General features: G+C 39.4%; 2 protein-coding genes across 2 annotated transcripts in view; one reads left to right on the top strand and one right to left on the bottom strand.

Annotated features, from left to right (window-relative positions):
* Positions 1–21,144, top strand: part of LOC102803033 (uncharacterized) — a 223,480-nt gene extending 202,336 nt beyond the window's left edge. The window contains exon 7 of the transcript XR_014926639.1: positions 21,127–21,144. The gene's annotated coding sequence lies outside the window, so the exon portion shown is untranslated. The remainder of the gene's footprint in view (positions 1–21,126) is intronic.
* On the bottom strand, positions 1,303–22,885 carry LOC100376389 (long-chain fatty acid transport protein 2-like). Its single transcript, XM_085490986.1, has 9 exons — positions 22,414–22,885; positions 21,811–22,023; positions 20,963–21,121; positions 20,509–20,633; positions 7,683–7,877; positions 7,259–7,349; positions 5,603–5,801; positions 2,053–2,150; positions 1,303–1,816 (listed from the first exon to the last, which is right to left on the bottom strand). The coding sequence occupies exons 1-9, from the start codon at positions 22,883–22,885 to the stop codon at positions 1,509–1,511; spliced, it is 1,860 nt and encodes a 619-aa protein (XP_085347112.1). The 3' UTR covers positions 1,303–1,508.
* Positions 22,886–24,905: the final 2,020 nt, after the last annotated feature.

Below are 24,905 nucleotides of genomic sequence, written 5' to 3' on the forward strand. Positions count from 1 at the left end.
CTCATTACTATATTTTATTATTTTTCCCGATTGTCCGATCGTTATGCAATCAGCTGACTTTTAGCCAATCACCGATGGTGTTACAAGGCGTATGCTAGGGACCCCTGTTACGCGATTTCGACACTGATATCGGTAGAAACTGTCGGAATACTTGTGAAATTACGGTTTTGAACGAAATCCACTTGGTGGTTGAACAGAATAGTTATTAATGTATCCCCAGACATTAATTTTATATTTTTATTTTACAATTACAATAGTATTATAGTAATAGCGAATGGAGAAAATGAGAAAAAATAATAACATAGTACTGATTATTTTGATTTTCAGACCCCAAGTGACTGTGGTATTAGACGTAGATTGTACTGCGCAGTTTTTAAAGACTGTGGCGGTTTTAACGAATTACACAAAATGCTTCGGCAGTCAAGCTATTGGTACCTTCAAGCGTTCCATGGTAAGCCACCCAGAACACGTGAATTTATTAATTTGCTCGCCATAATCTCCCCCCCCCCTAAGAAAAAAAATGGCTGCAATTCTGATTGCCTAAAGGCCCTGATTAATGAATACAGTTAGAATGTATACAACAATTACTGGTGAGTGGTTGTTTTGTGTAAAATGAAATCACACTTGCACGTTGAAATGGAAATATGGATGAATATACTACCAGACTACCAGACTACCAGACTACCAGACTACCAGACTACCAGACTACCAGACTACCAGACTACCAGACTACTAAAAAGCTGCCCATATACAATACTGAATGGGGAAATTACTGAATGAGTGACCGCGATATCATTTATATCTCTCAAAGAAGCTGCAATCTGGCTCTGATAAACCTGGCTTTACATGCATCTACATATTTTAGTGCCTTCAAAAATTGACATAACTGGTCGCACCATGACCCACTTAGATATGTACTATTTTATCAGTGTCGAAAGGATGTCTCCTTCGTCGCTCGTCCTAGTTAATGATTACTTTACTAGTTATTGATTGATAGGCTACCATCATCTGACTATATTTAATTTCAATTTGATCACCAATAACACATCAACACGCACTGTATTTGTAAATTTTATTTTCTATCTACCTTGTCGAAGTAAAACACACCATTCTGACAGGTCTCTGTGACGTGAAACTGACATGGATGTTTTTTTTAGAATACAGCAAATCTGACAATAATATGAACTGCTATAATTGGGCGACTACAATAAAAGCGTATGGACACTCTCTACACCCCACATACGTCGCAGATTCATCATGAATTTTAAGAAAGTGATATTCTAAAACACGTACACTGACAACTTGGGTTTTTCTCTCATTTATTCTGATACACCCCCAAAAAATAATGACAATTTCCCAGCGGGTGGAAAGAATACATCGCAACAGCAGGGAGCATTCAATCCTTTCACAACATGTCAATAAATACACAAACAGAATCACCAAAAGCTGACAATGTCATTGTTGACATCTTTCTGGCTATCTATTTTTGTGAATCGACATGGTGTTGATTACAGCCTCGATTTACCAGCAACAATTTTCCCGAATGATATTTCGTCTAACGGTGAATAAGTGTTTGCATTTAAATCGATGAAATACATAGGCTCCTTTACTTTATTGGGGTCAAATCCTTCGCGAACCAGGTCTCCTTTCTTATATTTGTAGGTACCCGTCGTTTCAAGGGTTTTCATCACCCTCAAAAATCTCGGGCATGCGTACAGCGGCAGGGAGGAAGTGATGTAGTCATAAAACTCTTTCAATCTGAAAACTTGATCATCCTCTAATATTATGGCGGCCATTCCAGCTCGTCCGTCTTGGCCTGTGAAACATACAGTAATTATATTCAATATCTGTCAGGTTTGTGTTATTTTTAATGTTTATAATACTCTGAATATGATTGCAACGCTTGTACTTTAGTATAAAAAATCTATCTATTCATAATCTCTGAATACTAGTAAGTAATCAACTCTATCATTTTGAATTTGCGCATGCGCATTAAATTATATTAGATATATAATTATAAATCTGTATGTATTGTATCCACAACCAACTTACCGGGTACCTTTACGCCATATACATTTGCTTCCTTGATGTCGGGAAACAATGTGACAATCTCCGACACCTCTGTAGTGGCAACATTTTCACCCTTCCATCTATTAGTCAGAAGAAAAAAACAGTGGAAAGATTTCTTTGTCTGGAAAGTGTGTGTGCAGAGACATACGTCTGTAACAAAGACAATTAATACGACTAGTAAACATACTGTGTGGGCTCATACGACTACTACACATACTGTGGTGGTTTATATGGGGTTCATATGACTAGTACACACACTATGTGGGCTCATATGGGGTTCATACGACTACTACACATACTGTGTGGGTTCATATGGGGTCCATACGACTAGTACACACACTATGGGGGTTCATATGACTATGTGGGTTCATATGGGATTCATATGATTACTACACATACTGCGTGGGTTCATATAGGGGTTCATACGACTAGTACACATACCATGTGGATTCATATGAGGTTTTCATACGACTTCTACACATGCTGCGTAGAATCATATGGGGTTCATACGATTAGTACACACATTGTGTGGGTTCATATGACTACTACACTCACTGTGGTGGTTTATACGGGGTTCATACGACTAGTACACACACTATGTAGGTTCATATATGGGGGGTTCATACGACAACTACACATACTGTGTGGGTTCATATGGGGTTCATATGACTAGTACACATGCTACGTAGATTCATGTGGTGTTCATACGACTAGTTCACATACATGGATTCATATATGGGTTTTCATACGACTAGTACACACACTGCATAGGTTCATATGTTTTTATGGCTAGCACATATACTGTGTAGATTCATATGGGGTTTTCATACGACTAATGCACATGCTGCGTAGATTCATATGGGATTTCTACACAACTAGTACACATACTGCATAGGTTCACATGGGATTTTCATACGATTAGTACACATGCTGTGTAGATTCATATGGGATTTCCACACAACTAGTACACACACTGCATAGGTTCACATGGGATTTTCATACGATTAGTACACATGCTGTGTAGATTCATATGGGATTTCCACACAACTAGTACACACACTGCATAGGTTCACATGGGATTTTCATACGATTAGTACACATGCTGTGTAGATTCATATGGGATTTCCACACAACTAGTACACACACTGCATAGGTTCACATGGGATTTTCATACGATTGGTACACATGCTGTGTAGATTCATATGGGATTTCCACACAACTAGTACACACACTGCATAGGTTCACATGGGATTGTCATACGATTAGTACACATGCTGTGTAGATTCATATGGGATTTCCACACAACTAGTACACACACTGCATAGGTTCACATGGGATTTTCATACGATTAGTACACATGCTGTGTAGATTCATATGGCATTTCCACACAACTAGTACACACACTGCATAGGTTCACATGGGATTTTCATACGATTAGTACACATGCTGTGTAGATTCATATGGGATTTCCACACAACTAGTACACACACTGCATAGGTTCACATGGGGGTTTCATACATCTGGTAAACATGCTGCGTGGATTTATATGGAGGTTCATACGAGTAGTAAACATACTGCATAGATTCATTTGAGAGAGAGTCTCTTCAAAGACACAATATGATGTGATTCGTATGTAGCGAGCAAGTTTACAAATATTCCAAAGTAAGTGGTTCACGAGTGCACGAATAATTAATCTATTGAATATAATGAGGGATATATTGACATTTTTACACAGTATTGCCTTAATTAAATTAACAAGGTCTACAACGGTGACATATACAATTTCTCAAAATAGATTCGAGGAAGGATATTTGGATTTCCAGTATTAAAATATTTTTCAAATCAATTTGAAAGTGCACTGACCTCTTCACACTGTAAATGAGAATACACACTAAGCCTAATATACATACTAAATACATACTATGTTAAATGGGGTTCTGTTACGTCAGATTCGACGGTTTGGAGTTTCTAACGGGGTTAGACACGAGGGTATATTATCTCCCTTTTTTTAATTTGTATGTTGATGTTCTGAATGTTGAGCTTGTGAATATTTCTGTTGGTCTAAAAATTAACAGTATGTTCACCAACCATACGTTTTATGCTGACGACCTTATTCTGGTTTCTCTTTCTATTAGGGATTTGAATTTTCTTGTAAAGAAATGTGAGAATTATGCCAATGAATTTGATATTTTATTTAATTCTAGGAAATCTGTCTGTATGTATAATTTACCATCCCAGTGTGACATTAAACGAGTTCCCAATGTTTATCTTAATGGCAAGCCACTAAAATGTGTTAGTCAATATTGTTATTTAGGATATCATTTTACCCAGGACGGAAAAGACAGTATTTGTATGAGAAAACAAATACGTGGATTGTTTATTCGAGCCAATTATTTTATAGATTTAGTAAATGTTCTCTTCCTGTTAAGTGTATGCTGTTTCGTAGTTATTGTTCAAATTTGTATTGTAGTTATGTGATGAATTTGTTTTTGCGTATCTGTTGATCAACTTAATTAGCTGATTACGAGTGAATGGCTGAGTTATGTCTGTCATCGTTTCGGCCCATTTGAGGTTCTGGACGGAACTCGACTCAGTGATTTGGTACTAATTACGAGATAACCGTCGCTATTCTGACTACTATTTCTGACAGTTAGTATTCGTAGTTATTAATGTAGTGAACGATTAATCAAAAGATATGACGTGTTCAGTACTTAGTGTGATTGGCTGTATGATTGAAGGCCACGCCTTAGAGTCTTAATACTTCTTTGTAATTGGTTAAGGTTTTGAAAATGAATAAAGTTGTTTTAGTTGGTCTTGGCGAGTACGCCACGACAGACGCAGTGCAGTCATAGAGAGTCTTGGATCAGCCTTGCGATAGTCTTGGGGACTTTTCCCCAGGGCGCTGTGTCTTATAGAGTGCTCGACTGACCGACTAAAGACGAGAGTTGATACGTATTTCGTTGTGTGTGTCTTATAGAGTATTCGACTGACCGACTAAGACGAGAGTTGATACGTATTTCGTTGTGTGCGTCTATTTGACTGTAAAGCTTAAGTGACGTTCCAGATCCCGTACCTCAAGGGGACGCGATATAGAGACGAGACGATATCCCCCCCCCCTGGCACGTGTGGAGAACCCAGAGAGGAGAATATTTCCCCCCTGATAGTTACCTGTGGTCAGATTTTACTGTGGCAGATTTTAATCGTATTCGTGTTGCATATAACAATGCCTTTAGAATTATATGTAATGTTTCTCGTTCTTTTAATAGTAGTATCACAAAAACTTTCGCCTGTCTACATGTTGATGATTTTCAGGTTAAGCTTAGAAAAATGTGCTACAGTTTTTCGCAACGTATTTTGTTGAGTAAGAACTCTGTTTTAATCAATTTATTATTTAGTGATATTTTTTTTTAATCACGTATATGGCAAATGTGTCGATATTATTTAATGCATACTTTTTATATGGGCTTGTCATGAACTAAAAGATAATAATAACTAATGCCAAGTTGTAATAACCTTTACAATATTATCTTACCTGAATGTGTCACCAAGTCTATCTACAAAGTGCAGATAATAATTCTTGTCAAGCATTAGCAGATCACCACTATTAAAATAAGCGTCGCCTTCTTTAAAGACATTTCGGACAACCTTCTGTTCAGACAGCTTTTTATCGCCCGAGTATCCATCGTAACGAGCCCGGTCATTGATTGGACAGAGCAGTAAACCAACTTTGCCTACACACGTTTAAGTAAAAGAGTAATTATTAACGATTGTTTGAGGTGGTTAGCTATTTTTAGCTATGTTATTATCATTTAAACGATAAGATGCAGTCTGTATAAATATTTGTTAGACCCCATCACTAACAGCAGATTTCCTAAGAGAGAATTACAAATATGTCCGTGACTAACATCGGGGGAGTCCAACCCTTTTAACATTTGTGTAGTTTACTAAACCCGAGATTCATTCAACATACCTCATATCACTATATTATGTATTAATTAATGAGGAGATGGACAAAGTTTTAATTGTTTTGCTATGTTTTGCACCGCTGCTACAGGAACAGATACAGACGTGTGCGTCTGTTTTGCTTTAAGAATTTCTCCGCCACAACTTTGATACGACAGCAGGAAATTTTTATTCTGAACTATATCTGATCCGATATTGTAAAATAAGTTTTAGCAACACAGGTGGCTCTAGAGGGTTCGATGTCTGTACTAAGGGGCCGATGGAAGTCAGAAGGCGCGAGGCGGAAGCTTCTGGGCTTAATTCATCTATATCATTCAGGTTAAAAGATGGTTGGGGAGGTGAAGTGCAAGTTATATTAAAATTAATTATTAAGTTTTACAAACTTAAACCAGACAAGCTGGAAATACTACAATTTGTAAGTAATTCTTGTGAGTCCACTGCAGCCCAACTTTTTCAAAGTATGTGTGGGAATCTTAATACACCTTAACTGATGTAATTTACAACAATCATGGTAGTTGCCTCAGATTGGGTATAACACGATGACCATTTCAACACCACACCATTTGTGTGTATCTCAATGGCAGAACACACCAAACACGACAAAACATGTCAAAGGCAACATAAAAGGAAAACAAACTACGATAGTTGATTGTAAACACTTCCCCATGGAATATTGCATGCGTTTCGGAAATAAAATCTAGGGTATAGGGAATAGATCGACGAGGCCGCTGTGGGCTCTATCAAACTCACAAATCGGGGCAAATTGGTAGTAAGTCCGGCCAAGTTACAAAGGCGCGATAAAAAATCAAATCATTATTATTATATTTGATAAAGCCTAATATCCCGGGATAAATGAGTGAATTGTTTCTGATATTATCTTTGTTTACAATATAACACAGGCGTTGGCGTCTAATGTAATGCTCGCTAATAATAGACTTGCAGTTGTGGGGACGGGTGGAAGCTGTACTTTCTGAGTTGTCAAGATGTTCAGCGCCGAGTTCCCACTCGCGGATATAACAAGTCACTCGTCGAAAAATCCACAGCTCCTACCACAAACCAAACAGTCGTCAAAAATATTCTAAAATCGTGAAGATGACAACAATATTGGACGGCACTGTCATGGTAGCCTAAGTTGTCCGGACGTCCTTCTAAACTGTGGGATAATTTTCAAATGTTTATCCAAGATAAATATTTGTGGTGATGCTTCGTAAATTTGAGTGCTTACCTCGACTTACAGGAATGCACCTGCCTTTTGCATCTCTGATTGGCTCTGCAGTTTCGTAATCGTACTTGATCAAAGTCAAACCGGTTATGAGCTAATAAGAAATTGGATCACATTATATTCTAAGGTAAAACCGATGTCAAGGAAATGTTTTAATGCGACGAGGTTTAATAACATTATGACCAAATTAAAGACGTGTGTAATATTTTTTTTTTAATCATTAAAATCAAGTCTGGTGATGTTGGCCAGGATATCAGAAGCGCGTTGACATCAATGCTGTCGGATAATAACAATTATAATAACTGTCATCCAAAATGCGGAATATCTACCCCGCCCACCCATTCACAAAACCGATAATAAGCACAATCAAACAGACGTACAATTTATATAACATTATCTACATATGTTTTGTCAGTGAGATACATACCTTCCAAATCGGTGTAAATTTACCAATTGCGCCAACAGTATTGTCTGTGTTTGCACTGAAGAAAGGAGCTTCCGTCGCACCATAGAACTCACATATAACGGGAATGTTGAAACGCTTCTGAAAGCGCTCCCAAATATCTGGGCGGAGACCGTTTCCTATCGCCACTCTAACCGAGTGTTTTTTGTCTTCTGGGTGCTGAAATTCGAGTTCATATGTATTACAGTTTTTACAGCCAAATGTATTGATTATTTTAAATACGTGATACCAAAATGAAAACAAATTATACTTCAATTTATAATAATCAACAATGTACAAGTTTCATACTACAATTAAATCCCCCACAGACAACACTTCACATGTATTATACTACAATAACATACTCCATAGACAATATTGCACAGGTATATCATAGTACAATTGAGTTCTCCATAGACAACACTGCACAGCTCGCATATTGCAAATGAATTTCCCAAAGATAATGTTGTGCAGGTTTCATTCTACAATTACATTCCCCGTAGACAATGCTGTGCATGTTTCATACTACAATTACGTTCCCCGTAGACAATGCTGTGCATGTTTCATGCTACAATTACGTTCCCCATAGACAATGCTGTACAGGTTTCATGCTACAATTACGTTCCCCGTAGACAATGCTGTGCATGTTTCATACTACAATTACGTTCCCCATAGACAGTGCTGTGCAGGTTTCATTCTACAATTACGTTCCCCGTAGACAATGCTGTGCAGGTTTCATACTACAATTACGTTCCCCATAGAGAGTGCTGTGCAGGTTTCATACTGCAATTACATTCCCCATAGACAATGCTGTGCAGGTTTCATACTACAATTACGTTCCCCATAGAAAATGCTGTGCAGGTTTCATACTACAATTACATTCCCCATAGACAATGCTGTGCAGGTTTCATACTACAATTACGTTCCCCATAGACAATGCTGTGCAGGTTTCATACTACAGTTACGTTCCCCGTAGACAATGCTGTGCAGGTTTCATACTACAATTACGTTCCCCGTAGACAATGCTGTGCAGGTTTCATACTACAATTACGTTCCCCATAGACAGTGCTGTGCAGTTTCCTTTCTACAATTACGTTCCCCGTAGACAATGCTGTGCAAGTTTCATACTACAATTACGTTCCCCATAGACAGTGCTGTGCATGTTTCATACTACAATTACGTTCCCCATAGACAGTGCTGTGCAGGTTTCATACTACAATTACATTCCCCATAGACAATGCTATGCAGGTTCCATACTACAATTACGTTCCCCATAGACAATGCTGTGCAGGTTCCATACTACAATTACGTTCCCCATAGACAATGCTGTGCAGGTTTCATACTACAATTACGTTCCCCATAGACAATGCTGTGCAGGTTTCATACTACAATTACGTTCCCCATAGACAGTGCTGTACAGGTTCCATACTACACTTACATTCCCCATAGACAACGCTGTGCAGGTTTCATACTACAATTACGTTCCCCATAGACAATTCTGTGCAGATTTCATACTACAATTACATTCCCCATAGACAATGCTGTGCAGGTTTCATACTACAATTACATTCCCCATAGACAATGCTGTGCAGGTTTCATACTACAATTACGTTCCCCATAGACAGTGCTGTGCAGATTTTATACTACAATTACGTTCCCCATAGACAATGCTGTGCAGGTTTCATACTACAATTACGTTCCCCATAGACAGGGCTGTGCAGGTTTCATTCTACAATTACGTTCCCCGCAGACAATGCTGTGCAGGTTTCATACTACAATTACGTTCCCCATAGACAGTGCTGTGCATGTTTCATACTACAATTACGTTCCCCATAGACAGTGCTGTGCAGGGTTCATACTACAATTACATTCCCCATAGACAATGCTGTGCAGGTTTCATACTACAATTAAGTTCCCCCTAGACAATGCTGTGCAGGTTCCATACAGCAATTACATTCCCCATAGACAATGCTGTGCAGGTTTCATACTACAATTACGTTCCCCATAGACAATGCTGTGCAGGTTCCATACTACAATTACGTTCCCCATAGACAACGCTGTGCAGGTTTCATACTACAATTACGTTCCCCATAGACAATGCTGTGCAGGTTTCATACTACAATTACGTTCCCCATAGACAGTGCTGTGCAGGTTCCATACTACAATTACATTCCCCATAGACAATGCTGTGCAGGTTTCATACTACAATTACGTTCCCCATAGACAATGCTGTGCAGGTTTCATACTACAATTACATTCCCCATAGACAGTGCTGTGCAGGTTTCATACCACAATTACGTTCCCCATAGACAATGCTGTGCAGGTTTCATACTACAAATACGTTCCCCATAGACAATGCTGTGCAGGTTTCATACTACAATTACATTCCCCATAGACAATGCTGTGCAGGTTTCATACTACAATTACATTCCCCATAGACAATGCTGTGCAGGTTTCATACTACAATTACGTTCCACATAGACAATGCTGTGCAGGTTTCATACTACAATTACATTCCCCATAGACAGTGTTGTGCAGGTTTCATACTACAATTACGTTCCCCATAGACAATGCTGTGCAGGTTTCATACTACAATTACATTCCCCATAGACAATGTTGTGCAGGTTTCATACTACAATTACGTTTTCCATAGACAATGCTGTGCAGGTTTCATACTACAATTACATTCTTCATAGACAGTGCTGTGCAGGTTTCATACTACAATTACGTTCCCCATAGACAATGCTGTGCAGGTTTCATACTACAATTACGTTCCCCATAGACAATGCTGTGCAGGTTTCATACTACAATTACATTCCCCATAGACAATGCTGTGCAGGTTTCATACTACAATTACATTCCCCATAGACAATGCTGTGCAGGTTTCATACTACAATTACGTTCCACATAGACAATGCTGTGCATGTTTCATACTACAATTACATTCCCCATAGACAGTGTTGTGCAGGTTTCATACTACAATTACGTTCCCCATAGACAATGCTGTGCAGGTTTCATACTACAATTACATTCCCCATAGACAATGTTGTGCAGGTTTCATACTACAATTACGTTCTCCATAGACAATGCTGTGCAGGTTTCATACTACAATTACATTCTTCATAGACAGTGCTGTGCAGGTTTTATACTACAATTACGTTCCCCATAGACAATGCTGTGCAGGTTTCATACTACAATTACGTTCCCCATAGACAATGCTGTGCAGGTTTCATACTACAATTACGTTCCCAATAGACAATGCTGTGCAGGTTTCATACTACAATTACATTCCCCATAGACAATGCTGTGCAGGTTTCATACTACAATTACGTTCCCCATCGACAATGCTGTGCAGGTTTCATACTACAATTACGTTTCCCATAGACAATGCTGTGCAGGTTTCATACTACAATTACATTCCCCATAGACAATGCTGTGCAGGTTCCATACTACAATTACATTCTCCATAGACAATGCTGTGCAGGTTGCATTCTACAATTACGTTCCCCGTAGACAATGCTGTGCAAGTTTCATACTACAATTACGTTCCCCATAGACAGTGCTGTGCATGTTTCATACTACAATTACGTTCCCCATAGACAGTGCTGTGCAGGTTTCATACTACAATTACATTCCCCATAGACAATGCTATGCAGGTATCATACTACAATTACATTCCACATAGACAATGCTGTGCAGGTTTCATACTACAATTACATTCCCCATAGACAATGCTGTGCAGGTTTCATACTACAATTACGTTCCCCATAGACAATGCTGTGCAGGTTTCATACTACAATTACATTCCCCATAGACAATGCTATGCAGGTTCCATACTACAATTACATTCTCCATAGACAATGCTGTGCGGGTTTCATACTACAATTACATTCCCCATAGACAATGCTGTGCACGTTTCATACTACAATTACATTCCCCATAGACAATGCTGTGCACGTTTCATACTACAATTACATTTCCCATAGACAATGCTGTGCAGATTTCATACTACAATTACATTTCCCATAGACAATGCTGTGCAGGTTTCATACTACAATCACGTTCCCCATAGACAATGCTGTGCAGGTTTCACACTACAATTACGTTCCCCATAGACAATGCTGTGCAGGTTCCATACTACAATTTCATTCCCCATAGACAGTGCTGTGCAGGTTTCATACTACAATTACGTTCCCCATGGACAATGCTGTGCAGGTTTCATACTGCAATTACGTTCCCCATAGACAATGCTGTGCAGGTTTCATACTACAATTACGTTCCCCACAGACAATGCTGTGCAGGTTTCATACTACAAATACATTCCCCATAGACAATGCTGTGCAGGTTTCATACTACTATTACATTCCCCATAGACAATGCTGTGCAGGTTTCATACTACAATTACGTTCTCCATAGACAATGCTGTGCAGGTTTCATACTACAATTACATTCCTCATAGACAGTGCTGTGCAGGTTTCATACTACAATTACGTTCCCCATAGACAATGCTGTGCAAGTTTCATACTACAATTACGTTCCCCATAGACAATGCTGTGCAGGTTTCATACTACAATTACGTTCCCAATAGACAATGCTGTGCAGGTTTTATACTACAATTACATTCCCCATAGACAATGCTGTGCAGGTTTCATTCTACAATTACGTTCCCCATAGACAATGCTGTGCAGGTTTCATACTACAATTACGTTCCCCATAGACAATGCTGTGCAGGTTTCATACTACAATTACATTCCCCATAGACAATGCTGTGCAGGTTCCATACTACAATTACATTCTCCATAGACAATGCTGTGCAGATTTCATACTACAATTACATTCCCCATAGACAATGCTGTGCAGGTTTCATACTACATTTACATTCCCCATAGACAATGCTGTGCAGGTTTCATACTACAATTACATTCCCCATAGACAATGCTGTGCAGGTTTCATACTACAATTACATTTCCCATAGACAATGCTGTGCAGGTTTCATACTACAATTACATTTCCCATAGACAATGCTGTGCAGGTTTCATACTACAATTACGTTCCCCATAGACAATTCTGTGCAGGTTTCATACTACAATTACATTCCCCATAGACAATGCTGTGCAGGTATCATACTACAATTACATTCCACATAGACAATGCTGTGCAGGTTTCATACTACAATTACATTCCCCATAGACAATGCTGTGCAGGTTTCATACTACAATTACGTTCCCCATAGGCAATGCTGTGCAGGTTTCATACTACAATTACATTCCCCATAGACAATGCTGTGCAGGTTCCATACTACAATTACATTCTCCATAGACAATGCTGTGCAGGTTTCATACTACAATTACATTCCCCATAGACAATGCTGTGCAGGTTTCATACTACAATTACATTCCCCATAGACAATGCTGTGCAGGTTTCATACTACAATTACGTTCCACATAGACAATGCTGTGCATGTTTCATACTACAATTACATTCCCCATAGACAGTGTTGTGCAGGTTTCATACTACAATTACGTTCCCCATAGACAATGCTGTGCAGGTTTCATACTACAATTACATTCCCCATAGACAATGTTGTGCAGGTTTCATACTACAATTACGTTCTCCATAGACAATGCTGTGCAGGTTTCATACTACAATTACATTCTTCATAGACAGTGCTGTGCAGGTTTTATACTACAATTACGTTCCCCATAGACAATGCTGTGCAGGTTTCATACTACAATTACGTTCCCCATAGACAATGCTGTGCAGGTTTCATACTACAATTACGTTCCCAATAGACAATGCTGTGCAGGTTTCATACTACAATTACATTCCCCATAGACAATGCTGTGCAGGTTTCATACTACAATTACGTTCCCCATCGACAATGCTGTGCAGGTTTCATACTACAATTACGTTTCCCATAGACAATGCTGTGCAGGTTTCATACTACAATTACATTCCCCATAGACAATGCTGTGCAGGTTCCATACTACAATTACATTCTCCATAGACAATGCTGTGCAGGTTGCATTCTACAATTACGTTCCCCGTAGACAATGCTGTGCAAGTTTCATACTACAATTACGTTCCCCATAGACAGTGCTGTGCATGTTTCATACTACAATTACGTTCCCCATAGACAGTGCTGTGCAGGTTTCATACTACAATTACATTCCCCATAGACAATGCTATGCAGGTATCATACTACAATTACATTCCACATAGACAATGCTGTGCAGGTTTCATACTACAATTACATTCCCCATAGACAATGCTGTGCAGGTTTCATACTACAATTACGTTCCCCATAGACAATGCTGTGCAGGTTTCATACTACAATTACATTCCCCATAGACAATGCTATGCAGGTTCCATACTACAATTACATTCTCCATAGACAATGCTGTGCAGGTTTCATACTACATTTACATTCCCCATAGACAATGCTGTGCACGTTTCATACTACAATTACATTCCCCATAGACAATGCTGTGCACGTTTCATACTACAATTACATTTCCCATAGACAATGCTGTGCAGATTTCATACTACAATTACATTTCCCATAGACAATGCTGTGCAGGTTTCATACTACAATCACGTTCCCCATAGACAATGCTGTGCAGGTTTCACACTACAATTACGTTCCCCATAGACAATGCTGTGCAGGTTCCATACTACAATTTCATTCCCCATAGACAGTGCTGTGCAGGTTTCATACTACAATTACGTTCCCCATGGACAATGCTGTGCAGGTTTCATACTGCAATTACGTTCCCCATAGACAATGCTGTGCAGGTTTCATACTACAATTACGTTCCCCACAGACAATGCTGTGCAGGTTTCATACTACAAATACATTCCCCATAGACAATGCTGTGCAGGTTTCATACTACTATTACATTCCCCATAGACAATGCTGTGCAGGTTTCATACTACAATTACGTTCTCCATAGACAATGCTGTGCAGGTTTCATACTACAATTACATTCCTCATAGACAGTGCTGTGCAGGTTTCATACTACAATTACGTTCCCCATAGACAATGCTGTGCAAGTTTCATACTACAATTACGTTCCCCATAGACAATGCTGTGCAGGTTTCATACTACAATTACGTTCCCAATAGACAATGCTGTGCAGGTTTTATACTACAATTACATTCCCCATAGACAATGCTGTGCAGGTTTCATTCTACAATTACGTTCCCCATAGACAATGCTGTGCAGGTTTCATACTACAATTACGTTCCCCATAGACAATGCTGTGCAGGTTTCATACTACAATTACATTCCCCATAGACAATGCTGTGCAGGTTCCATACTACAATTACATTCTCCATAGACAATGCTGTGCAGATTTCATACTACAATTACATTCCCCATAGACAATGCTGTGCAGGTTTCATACTACATTTACATTCCCCATAGACAATGCTGTGCAGGTTTCATACTACAATTACATTCCCCATAGACAATGCTGTGCAGGTTTCATACTACAATTACATTTCCCATAGACAATGCTGTGCAGGTTTCATACTACAATTACATTTCCCATAGACAATGCTGTGCAGGTTTCATACTACAATTACGTTCCCCATAGACAATTCTGTGCAGGTTTCATACTACAATTACATTCCCCATAGACAATGCTGTGCAGGTATCATACTACAATTACATTCCACATAGACAATGCTGTGCAGGTTTCATACTACAATTACATTCCCCATAGACAATGCTGTGCAGGTTTCATACTACAATTACGTTCCCCATAGGCAATGCTGTGCAGGTTTCATACTACAATTACATTCCCCATAGACAATGCTGTGCAGGTTCCATACTACAATTACATTCTCCATAGACAATGCTGTGCAGGTTTCATACTACAATTACATTCCCCATAGACAATGCTGTGCAGGTTTCATACTACAATTACATTCCCCATAGACAATGCTGTGCAGGTTTCATACTACAATTACGTTCCACATAGACAATGCTGTGCATGTTTCATACTACAATTACATTCCCCATAGACAGTGTTGTGCAGGTTTCATACTACAATTACGTTCCCCATAGACAATGCTGTGCAGGTTTCATACTACAATTACATTCCCCATAGACAATGTTGTGCAGGTTTCATACTACAATTACGTTCTCCATAGACAATGCTGTGCAGGTTTCATACTACAATTACATTCTTCATAGACAGTGCTGTGCAGGTTTTATACTACAATTACGTTCCCCATAGACAATGCTGTGCAGGTTTCATACTACAATTACGTTCCCCATAGACAATGCTGTGCAGGTTTCATACTACAATTACGTTCCCAATAGACAATGCTGTGCAGGTTTCATACTACAATTACATTCCCCATAGACAATGCTGTGCAGGTTTCATACTACAATTACGTTCCCCATCGACAATGCTGTGCAGGTTTCATACTACAATTACGTTTCCCATAGACAATGCTGTGCAGGTTTCATACTACAATTACATTCCCCATAGACAATGCTGTGCAGGTTCCATACTACAATTACATTCTCCATAGACAATGCTGTGCAGGTTGCATTCTACAATTACGTTCCCCGTAGACAATGCTGTGCAAGTTTCATACTACAATTACGTTCCCCATAGACAGTGCTGTGCATGTTTCATACTACAATTACGTTCCCCATAGACAGTGCTGTGCAGGTTTCATACTACAATTACATTCCCCATAGACAATGCTATGCAGGTATCATACTACAATTACATTCCACATAGACAATGCTGTGCAGGTTTCATACTACAATTACATTCCCCATAGACAATGCTGTGCAGGTTTCATACTACAATTACGTTCCCCATAGACAATGCTGTGCAGGTTTCATACTACAATTACATTCCCCATAGACAATGCTATGCAGGTTCCATACTACAATTACATTCTCCATAGACAATGCTGTGCAGGTTTCATACTACAATTACATTCCCCATAGACAATGCTGTGCACGTTTCATACTACAATTACATTCCCCATAGACAATGCTGTGCACGTTTCATACTACAATTACATTTCCCATAGACAATGCTGTGCAGATTTCATACTACAATTACATTTCCCATAGACAATGCTGTGCAGGTTTCATACTACAATCACGTTCCCCATAGACAATGCTGTGCAGGTTTCACACTACAATTACGTTCCCCATAGACAATGCTGTGCAGGTTCCATACTACAATTTCATTCCCCATAGACAGTGCTGTGCAGGTTTCATACTACAATTACGTTCCCCATGGACAATGCTGTGCAGGTTTCATACTGCAATTACGTTCCCCATAGACAATGCTGTGCAGGTTTCATACTACAATTACGTTCCCCACAGACAATGCTGTGCAGGTTTCATACTACAAATACATTCCCCATAGACAATGCTGTGCAGATTTCATACTACTATTACATTCCCCATAGACAATGCTGTGCAGGTTTCATACTACAATTACGTTCTCCATAGACAATGCTGTGCAGGTTTCATACTACAATTACATTCCTCATAGACAGTGCTGTGCAGGTTTCATACTACAATTACGTTCCCCATAGACAATGCTGTGCAAGTTTCATACTATAATTACGTTCCCCATAGACAATGCTGTGCAGGTTTCATACTACAATTACGTTCCCAATAGACAATGCTGTGCAGGTTTTATACTACAATTACATTCCCCATAGACAATGCTGTGCAGGTTTCATACTACAATTACGTTCCCCATAGACAATGCTGTGCAGGTTTCATACTACAATTACGTTCCCCATAGACAATGCTGTGCAGGTTTCATACTACAATTACATTCCCCATAGACAATGCTGTGCAGGTTCCATACTACAATTACATTCTCCATAGACAATGCTGTGCAGATTTCATACTACAATTACATTCCCCTTAGACAATGCTGTGCAGGTTTCATACTACATTTACATTCCCCATAGACAATGCTGTGCAGGTTTCATACTACAATTACATTCCCCATAGACAATGCTGTGCAGGTTTCATACTACAATTACATTTCCCATAGACAATGCTGTGCAGGTTTCATACTACAATTACATTTCCCATAGACAATGCTGTGCAGGTTTCATACTACAATTACGTTCCCCATAGACAATTCTGTGCAGGTTTCATACTACAATTACATTCCCCATAGACAATGCTGTGCAGGTATCATACTACAATTACATTCCACATAGACAATGCTGTGCAGGTTTCATACTACAATTACATTCCCCATAGACAATGCTGTGCAGGTTTCATACTACAATTACGTTCCCCATAGGCAATGCTGTGCAGGTTTCATACTACAATTACATTCCCCATAGACATTGCTGTGCAGGTTCCATACTACAATTACATTCTCCATAGACAATGCTGTGCAGGTTTCATACTACAATTACATTCCCCATAGACAATGCTGTGCAGGTTTCATACTACAATTACGTTCCCCATGGACAATGCTGTGCAGGTTTCATACTGCAATTACGTTCCCCATAGACAATGCTGTGCAGGTTTCATACTACAATTACGTTCCCCACAGACAATGCTGTGCAGGTTTCATACTACAAATACATTCCCCATAGACAATGCTGTGCAGGTTTCATACTACTATTACATTCCCCATAGACAATGCTGTGCAGGTTTCATACTACAATTACGTTCTCCATAGACAATGCTGTGCAGGTTTCATACTACAATTACATTCCTCATAGACAGTGCTGTGCAGGTTTCATACTACAATTACGTTCCCCATAGACAATGCTGTGCAAGTTTCATACTACAATTACGTTCCCCATAGACAATGCTGTGCAGGTTTCATACTACAATTACGTTCCCAATAGACAATGCTGTGCAGGTTTTATACTACAATTACATTCCCCATAGACAATGCTGTGCAGGTTTCATACTACAATTACGTTCCCCATAGACAATGCTGTGCAGGTTTCATACTACAATTACGTTCCCCATAGACAATGCTGTGCAGGTTTCATACTACAATTACATTCCCCATAGACAATGCTGTGCAGGTTCCATACTACAATTACATTCTCCATAGACAATGCTGTGCAGATTTCATACTACAATTACATTCCCCATAGACAATGCTGTGCAGGTTTCATACTACATTTACATTCCCCATAGACAATGCTGTGCAGGTTTCATACTACAATTACATTCCCCATAGACAATGCTGTGCAGGTTTCATACTACAATTACATTTCCCATAGACAATGCTGTGCAGGTTTCATACTACAATTACATTTCCCATAGACAATGCTGTGCAGGTTTCATACTACAATTACGTTCCCCATAGACAATTCTGTGCAGGTTTCATACTACAATTACATTCCCCATAGACAATGCTGTGCAGGTATCATACTACAATTACATTCCACATAGACAATGCTGTGCAGGTTTCATACTACAATTACATTCCCCATAGACAATGCTGTGCAGGTTTCATACTACAATTACGTTCCCCATAGGCAATGCTGTGCAGGTTTCATACTACAATTACATTCCCCATAGACAATGCTGTGCAGGTTCCATACTACAATTACATTCTCCATAGACAATGCTGTGCAGGTTTCATACTACAATTACATTCCCCATAGACAATGCTGTGCAGGTTTCATACTACAATTACATTCCCCATAGACAATGCTGTGCAGGTTTCATACTACAATTACATTCCCCATACACAATGCTGTGCAGGTTTCATACTACAATTACATTCCCCATAGACAATGCTGTGCAGGTTTCATACTACAGTTACGTTCCCCGTAGACAATGCTGTGCAGGTTTCATACTACAATTACGTTCCCCGTAGACAATGCTGTGCAGGTTTCATACTACAATTACGTTCCCCATAGACAGTGCTGTGCAGTTTCCATTCTACAATTACGTTCCCCGTAGACAATGCTGTGCAAGTTTCATACTACAATTACGTTCCCCATAGACAGTGCTGTGCATGTTTCATACTACAATTACGTTCCCCATAGACAGTGCTGTGCAGGTTTCATACTACAATTACATTCCCCATAGACAATGCTATGCAGGTTCCATACTACAATTACGTTCCCCATAGACAATGCTGTGCAGGTTCCATACTACAATTACGTTCCCCATAGACAATGCTGTGCAGGTTTCATACTACAATTACGTTCCCCATAGACAATGCTGTGCAGGTTTCATACTACAATTACGTTCCCCATAGACAGTGCTGTACAGGTTCCATACTACACTTACATTCCCCATAGACAACGCTGTGCAGGTTTCATACTACAATTACGTTTCCCATAGACAATGCTGTGCAGGATTCATACTATAATTACGTTCCCCGTAGACAATGCTGTGCAGGTTTCATACTACAATTACATTCCCATAGACAATGCTGTGCAGGTTTCATACTACAATTACGTTCCCCGTAGACAATTCTGTGCAGGTTTCATACTACAATTACATTCCCCATAGACAATGCTGTGCAGGTTTCATACTACAATTACATTCCCCCATAGACAATGCTGTGCAGGTTTCATACAATTACATTCCTCATAGACAATGCTGTGCAGTTTTCATACTACAATTACATTTCCCATAGACAATGCTGTGCAGGTTTCATACTACAATTACATTTCCCATAGACAATGCTGGGCAGGTTTCATACTACAATTACATTTCCCTAGCTTGGCAACTGATCTCATGATTATTCGTGAGGTGATAATGATGATGACATGAAAAAAATTACCCCCCCCCCCCTTCCATGAATTTTGGGTCATTACATACCGGAGGTAGGCTTAGTAAATAACGACAAGTCTCGCCTATGTAGAATATTACAGTAACACCATGGCGACGACAGTCCTCCCAAAATCTACGCACTGACAATTTTCTTGCTAAGACGATGGTCGACTCTGTTAATATGATTCAATGTAATGCAGTGAATTAATTTGGGAGTATCGGGCATGAAATGAAATCTGAAAGATCCACAGGTCGAACCAACTCATTGGCCGGGATCAAGTACTTGCCACGCCCAGACGGATAATAATTACACTTAACATATAGCTGGTAAAAGATTGTCACACATAAGCGGGGAACATGTGTGGCGAATATTTGATATCTAACAATGTCTTAATATGTGGGTAGCTGTTTTATTTTCCGACAGACTGATTTTGCCGATGTATGCATTCAACAAACTTTGACATGATGTCAATACGAAATCAAATGTGTTGTTTCAACTTACGAGTCCTCAGCACTGTCGAGAAACTCAACATGGATGCTGACGAGTGGTAGAGAGGTAGAGAGATGTATGTACGATCGTTTGCAGTGATGCCGACTGGACTGAGCATAAATGCCGCCATAAGTTGTCGGTAGTATGTTATTTTTGATGCCTTCGGATGACCTTAGAAATAAAAAAAAAAAAAAAAAAAGAACATGAATACTTTCTATATGAATAGAATTCAAACAAAACATACGACATATCCTGGCATGTAGACTTATAAATAATTTTTAGAAATGCTCTCTTGCTTTGAAAAAAAAACAAGTTAAATGTATTTTTGATGAGAAATTCAGCTTGTTCCAATTTTCGTATTAAGAAATTATTAATTATTTTAAATTAATTTGATCGATTGGTGCGCGACTACAGCCGCCCTTTAATTTGAGCAGCACATACAACAGTATGATAACAAGCTAATACGCATGTCCACTGATTGTTATTCAACTCCCCTAAACCTTCCCAACGTGTTAGCACTCCAGCGACGAAGCGTGAAAGGAAAAAAATATTCGTTACGTCATTTAGAATAGATATCTTGAAAACAGATCAACACAATACCCACTCAGCGATTGGTAGCTCTTCGACGCTAGAAGGCGTGACGTATAGGAGCAATGTGTGTAGCGACCTATCGTGGATATTAAGGGGCGGCAGTCGTCGTGCCGCGTCCTGTTCGATATGGGACTCATAGCGACGTATACAACACGTGTAAAATACATTGTTTATTTACATGACATTCGAACACGCGCTGCGCGACGACCACCGCGCTTTAAATACGGAATTAATCAATAAAATATTTTCTTTATGTCAAACATCTTTACCTGTGGTACCGGAAGTAAAAATGTAAACTGAAATATCACTCTCTGTAAGCGAGCGTCTAGTATCACGTGGTATTGGTTGTTCCGACATACTGGATAAGTGGTTGTCTATATGAGTATATGGGCCATCATAACTACCACCAGTTATCCATACATCAACACCTCTGTCCTGCAATTGGCTGAAAATACCTTCCACGGCTGGAATTAATTCTGGATCTGACAAAATACAACATTAAATGCGTGTAAATCGAACAATGATTGAATCAATCAATCAATCAGACATCAAATTGATAAATTAATAAACAAGCAATCAATCAATAAAACAAACAATTCAATAAATACACCACAACACCAATTCGATGCTAAATAAAAAAATTAAACAACAACAACAACAACAACAACAACAACAACACAAATAAATAAATAAATAAATAAATAAATAACACTATATATGTAAAGCATTGGACGATTACACATACGTTGCCCATGTCCGGAAAATTGAGTTCATCAAACTTACTGCGATGAGTAAAGTACGGAGAGAAATTGATGGACCCTGACTTTTGAACGTCAATTAGGAAACGACATGTTAGTCGCCAACAAACTCACCGTGACCTACTATAACAACTTTAGCTTCAGACACATCGATGCAGTGGACCAGCGGGTCTAATCTTAAATTATAGTTGAGGAAAGCAACACGTATACCAAGCTTTGCAAATCCAAGATAGCTCCATATAAACGAGGGTTCGTTATACATTAGCACGGCGGCGCAGTCACCGAGTTTCAGTCCTTTCTTACGAACAAAGTTGGCGAATTTGTTGGCCATTCTGTTGATATCGCCATAGGTGTATATCGTGTTTTCGTAGATTATGAAGGTCTTGTAGGGATTATGAGCCGCAGCCTCCTCGAACATGTCGACAATGTAGCGTTTGCTGTCTAAGTACACCCTGGCTGCTTTTAGAAATGAGGATGTTTGACGAAAAGCATGGTAATCTCTGCTGAGATATGGATATGCGATTCTCAACAACCCAGCGGCCACTGCAGTACCAGCTGCGACTTTATAGCGAGTAGGTGCCGACATTTTGAGTAAATCAGAGCACTGCTAGTCTGTCCCCAACCACTAGTATTACCCAAATACGTACTGACCACGTGTCAATGATAACGTTTGTGATTGGTCATGATTGGAGGTCGATGAACAATCACTCCTGTGATAAGTTAAACATTGAACTTGTTTACTTGATTATAATGCTGTCATGAATTTGTTTTTGCGTATCTGTTAATCGACTTAATTAGTTGATTATTAGCGAATTGCTGTGTTATGTCTGTCATCGTTCAGGCCTATTTGAAGTTTTGGACGGAACTTGGCTCAGTGATTTGGAACTAATTACGAGATAACCGTCGCTATTTTGACAGTTGGTTTCCATAGTTATTAATGTAGTGAACGATTAATCAAATGATATGACGTATTCAGTACTTAGTGTGATTGGCTTTATGATTGAAGGTTACGCCCTAGAGTCTTTTTACTGCTTTGTAATTGGTTAGAGTTGTGAAAATGAATAAAGAGAGTTTGAGTTGGTCTTGGGGAGCACAGCACGATAGACGCAGTGGAGAGTCTAGAACAGTCAGAGTCGAGAGTCCAGTCCAGGGGCGAGCCTTGAAGCAGTCATGGAGAGCCTTGGGGCGAGTCTAAGCACAGTCTTGGGCTAGTCTTGGGTCAGCCTTGGATAGTCTTGGGGACTTTTCCCCAGGGCGCTGTGTCTTATAGAGTGCTCGATTGACCGACTAAGACGAGAGCTGAAACGTATTTCGTTGTGTGTGTCTTATTTGACTGTAAAGTATAAGTGACATTCCCGATCCCGTACCTCAAGGGGACGAGATAGAGAGACGAGACGAGTTTCCCCCTGACAAGTGTAGAGAACCCGAGAGTACAAGAATTTACCCCTGATAATGCACTACTCACTCAGAGGTTCTCGCTTTTGTTTTATGAGGTGTCATCGGGTTTTACGCGTGTATTATTCTCGGCTTGTTCTTTCTGTTTTTTGGGTTGGTTGGTGGTTCGGTTTGGGGTATGTTGCTTGGCTTTGAGAGTACCTTCTGGGAATCGCATAGGTGATATTTGAACTGCTCAACAATTATTTACGCAAGTCACTGTATGTTGTTTTCATCAATTTATAATATAATCACAAGGAGCCCAGGAACTATGATCAACTGTACGCACTCCCTATGAGCGGGGGGGGGGGGTTATCGGCTGGTATCTAGTGTAAGAAATAGACAAGGGATGAAGGCTCCAGCCAGCTCATATTTTTTTAAACTGGAAATAACAGACGAACAGAATGAAAAATAAAATCTATAAAAAATACCAGGTTGAAGATTATCAGTTGTTCTTTCAAATTTCGCCAAAGCCTTACCTATATTTTACCTATATCTACAGAATAAATCAAGAAGTCTACACAAATTGACTCCATTTCATGTCTCCTCACGAATTATGGTTTGATGGTCTCGTTATATGTATGGTTCGGCCATCCAGACAATGTATAATCTAATACTTTTGACAATATTGTGTCTTTTCGCGTTTGTTCAGCGATTTGTTTGGCAGTGACAGGCAACTCATCTATTGTCACTTGATGTACACTCTTCTCATCTGGGTCTTCAGTAACTGTAGACAACGGTAATCTACTAAGTAAATCAGCATTAGCATTTTGTTCTTATGATCCATAGACTATTTTGTATTGATAACTTGACAAAGGCAAAGCCCACCTCTGCATTTGCGTTTCAGCAAGAGAGGGTATACCAGCTTTCGGTCCAAAAACACGTGTCAACGGCTGATGGTCGGTAATAAGTGTGAAATCTTTACCGTAAAGATACATTGTCAAGTGAAATTTCTTTACTCCAAACACAATTGCTAAACCTTCTTTGTCAATTTGTGCATAGTTTTTCTCTGCCGCTGCCAATGTTCGCGATGCATAAGCAATAGGTTTTTCTGTTATCATCCAGTTTATGACTCAGAACGGCACCTAACCCATACGGGCTGGCATCTACACTTAATATTAGCGGTTTTGAAGGATCGTAATGCACTAATACATTGTCACTAACCAGCATGT

Source organism: Saccoglossus kowalevskii, chromosome 16 (genome assembly GCF_978046115.1).
Source record: "Saccoglossus kowalevskii chromosome 16, keSacKowa6.1, whole genome shotgun sequence".
Classification (NCBI taxonomy): Eukaryota; Metazoa; Hemichordata; class Enteropneusta; family Harrimaniidae; genus Saccoglossus; species Saccoglossus kowalevskii.

Excerpts from the sequence above, each read along its gene's own strand:
- LOC100376389 (XM_085490986.1), bottom strand. The coding sequence starts at position 22,885 with ATGTCGGCACCTACTCGCTATAAAGTCGCAGCTGGTACTGCAGTGGCC. Across the intron at positions 7,350-7,682 it reads AATTTACACCGATTTGGAAG|CTCATAACCGGTTTGACTTT; the intron begins GTATGTATCTCA and ends ATTTCTTATTAG. Across the intron at positions 2,151-5,602 it reads AGACTTGGTGACACATTCAG|ATGGAAGGGTGAAAATGTTG; the intron begins GTAAGATAATAT and ends TCTGACTAATAG.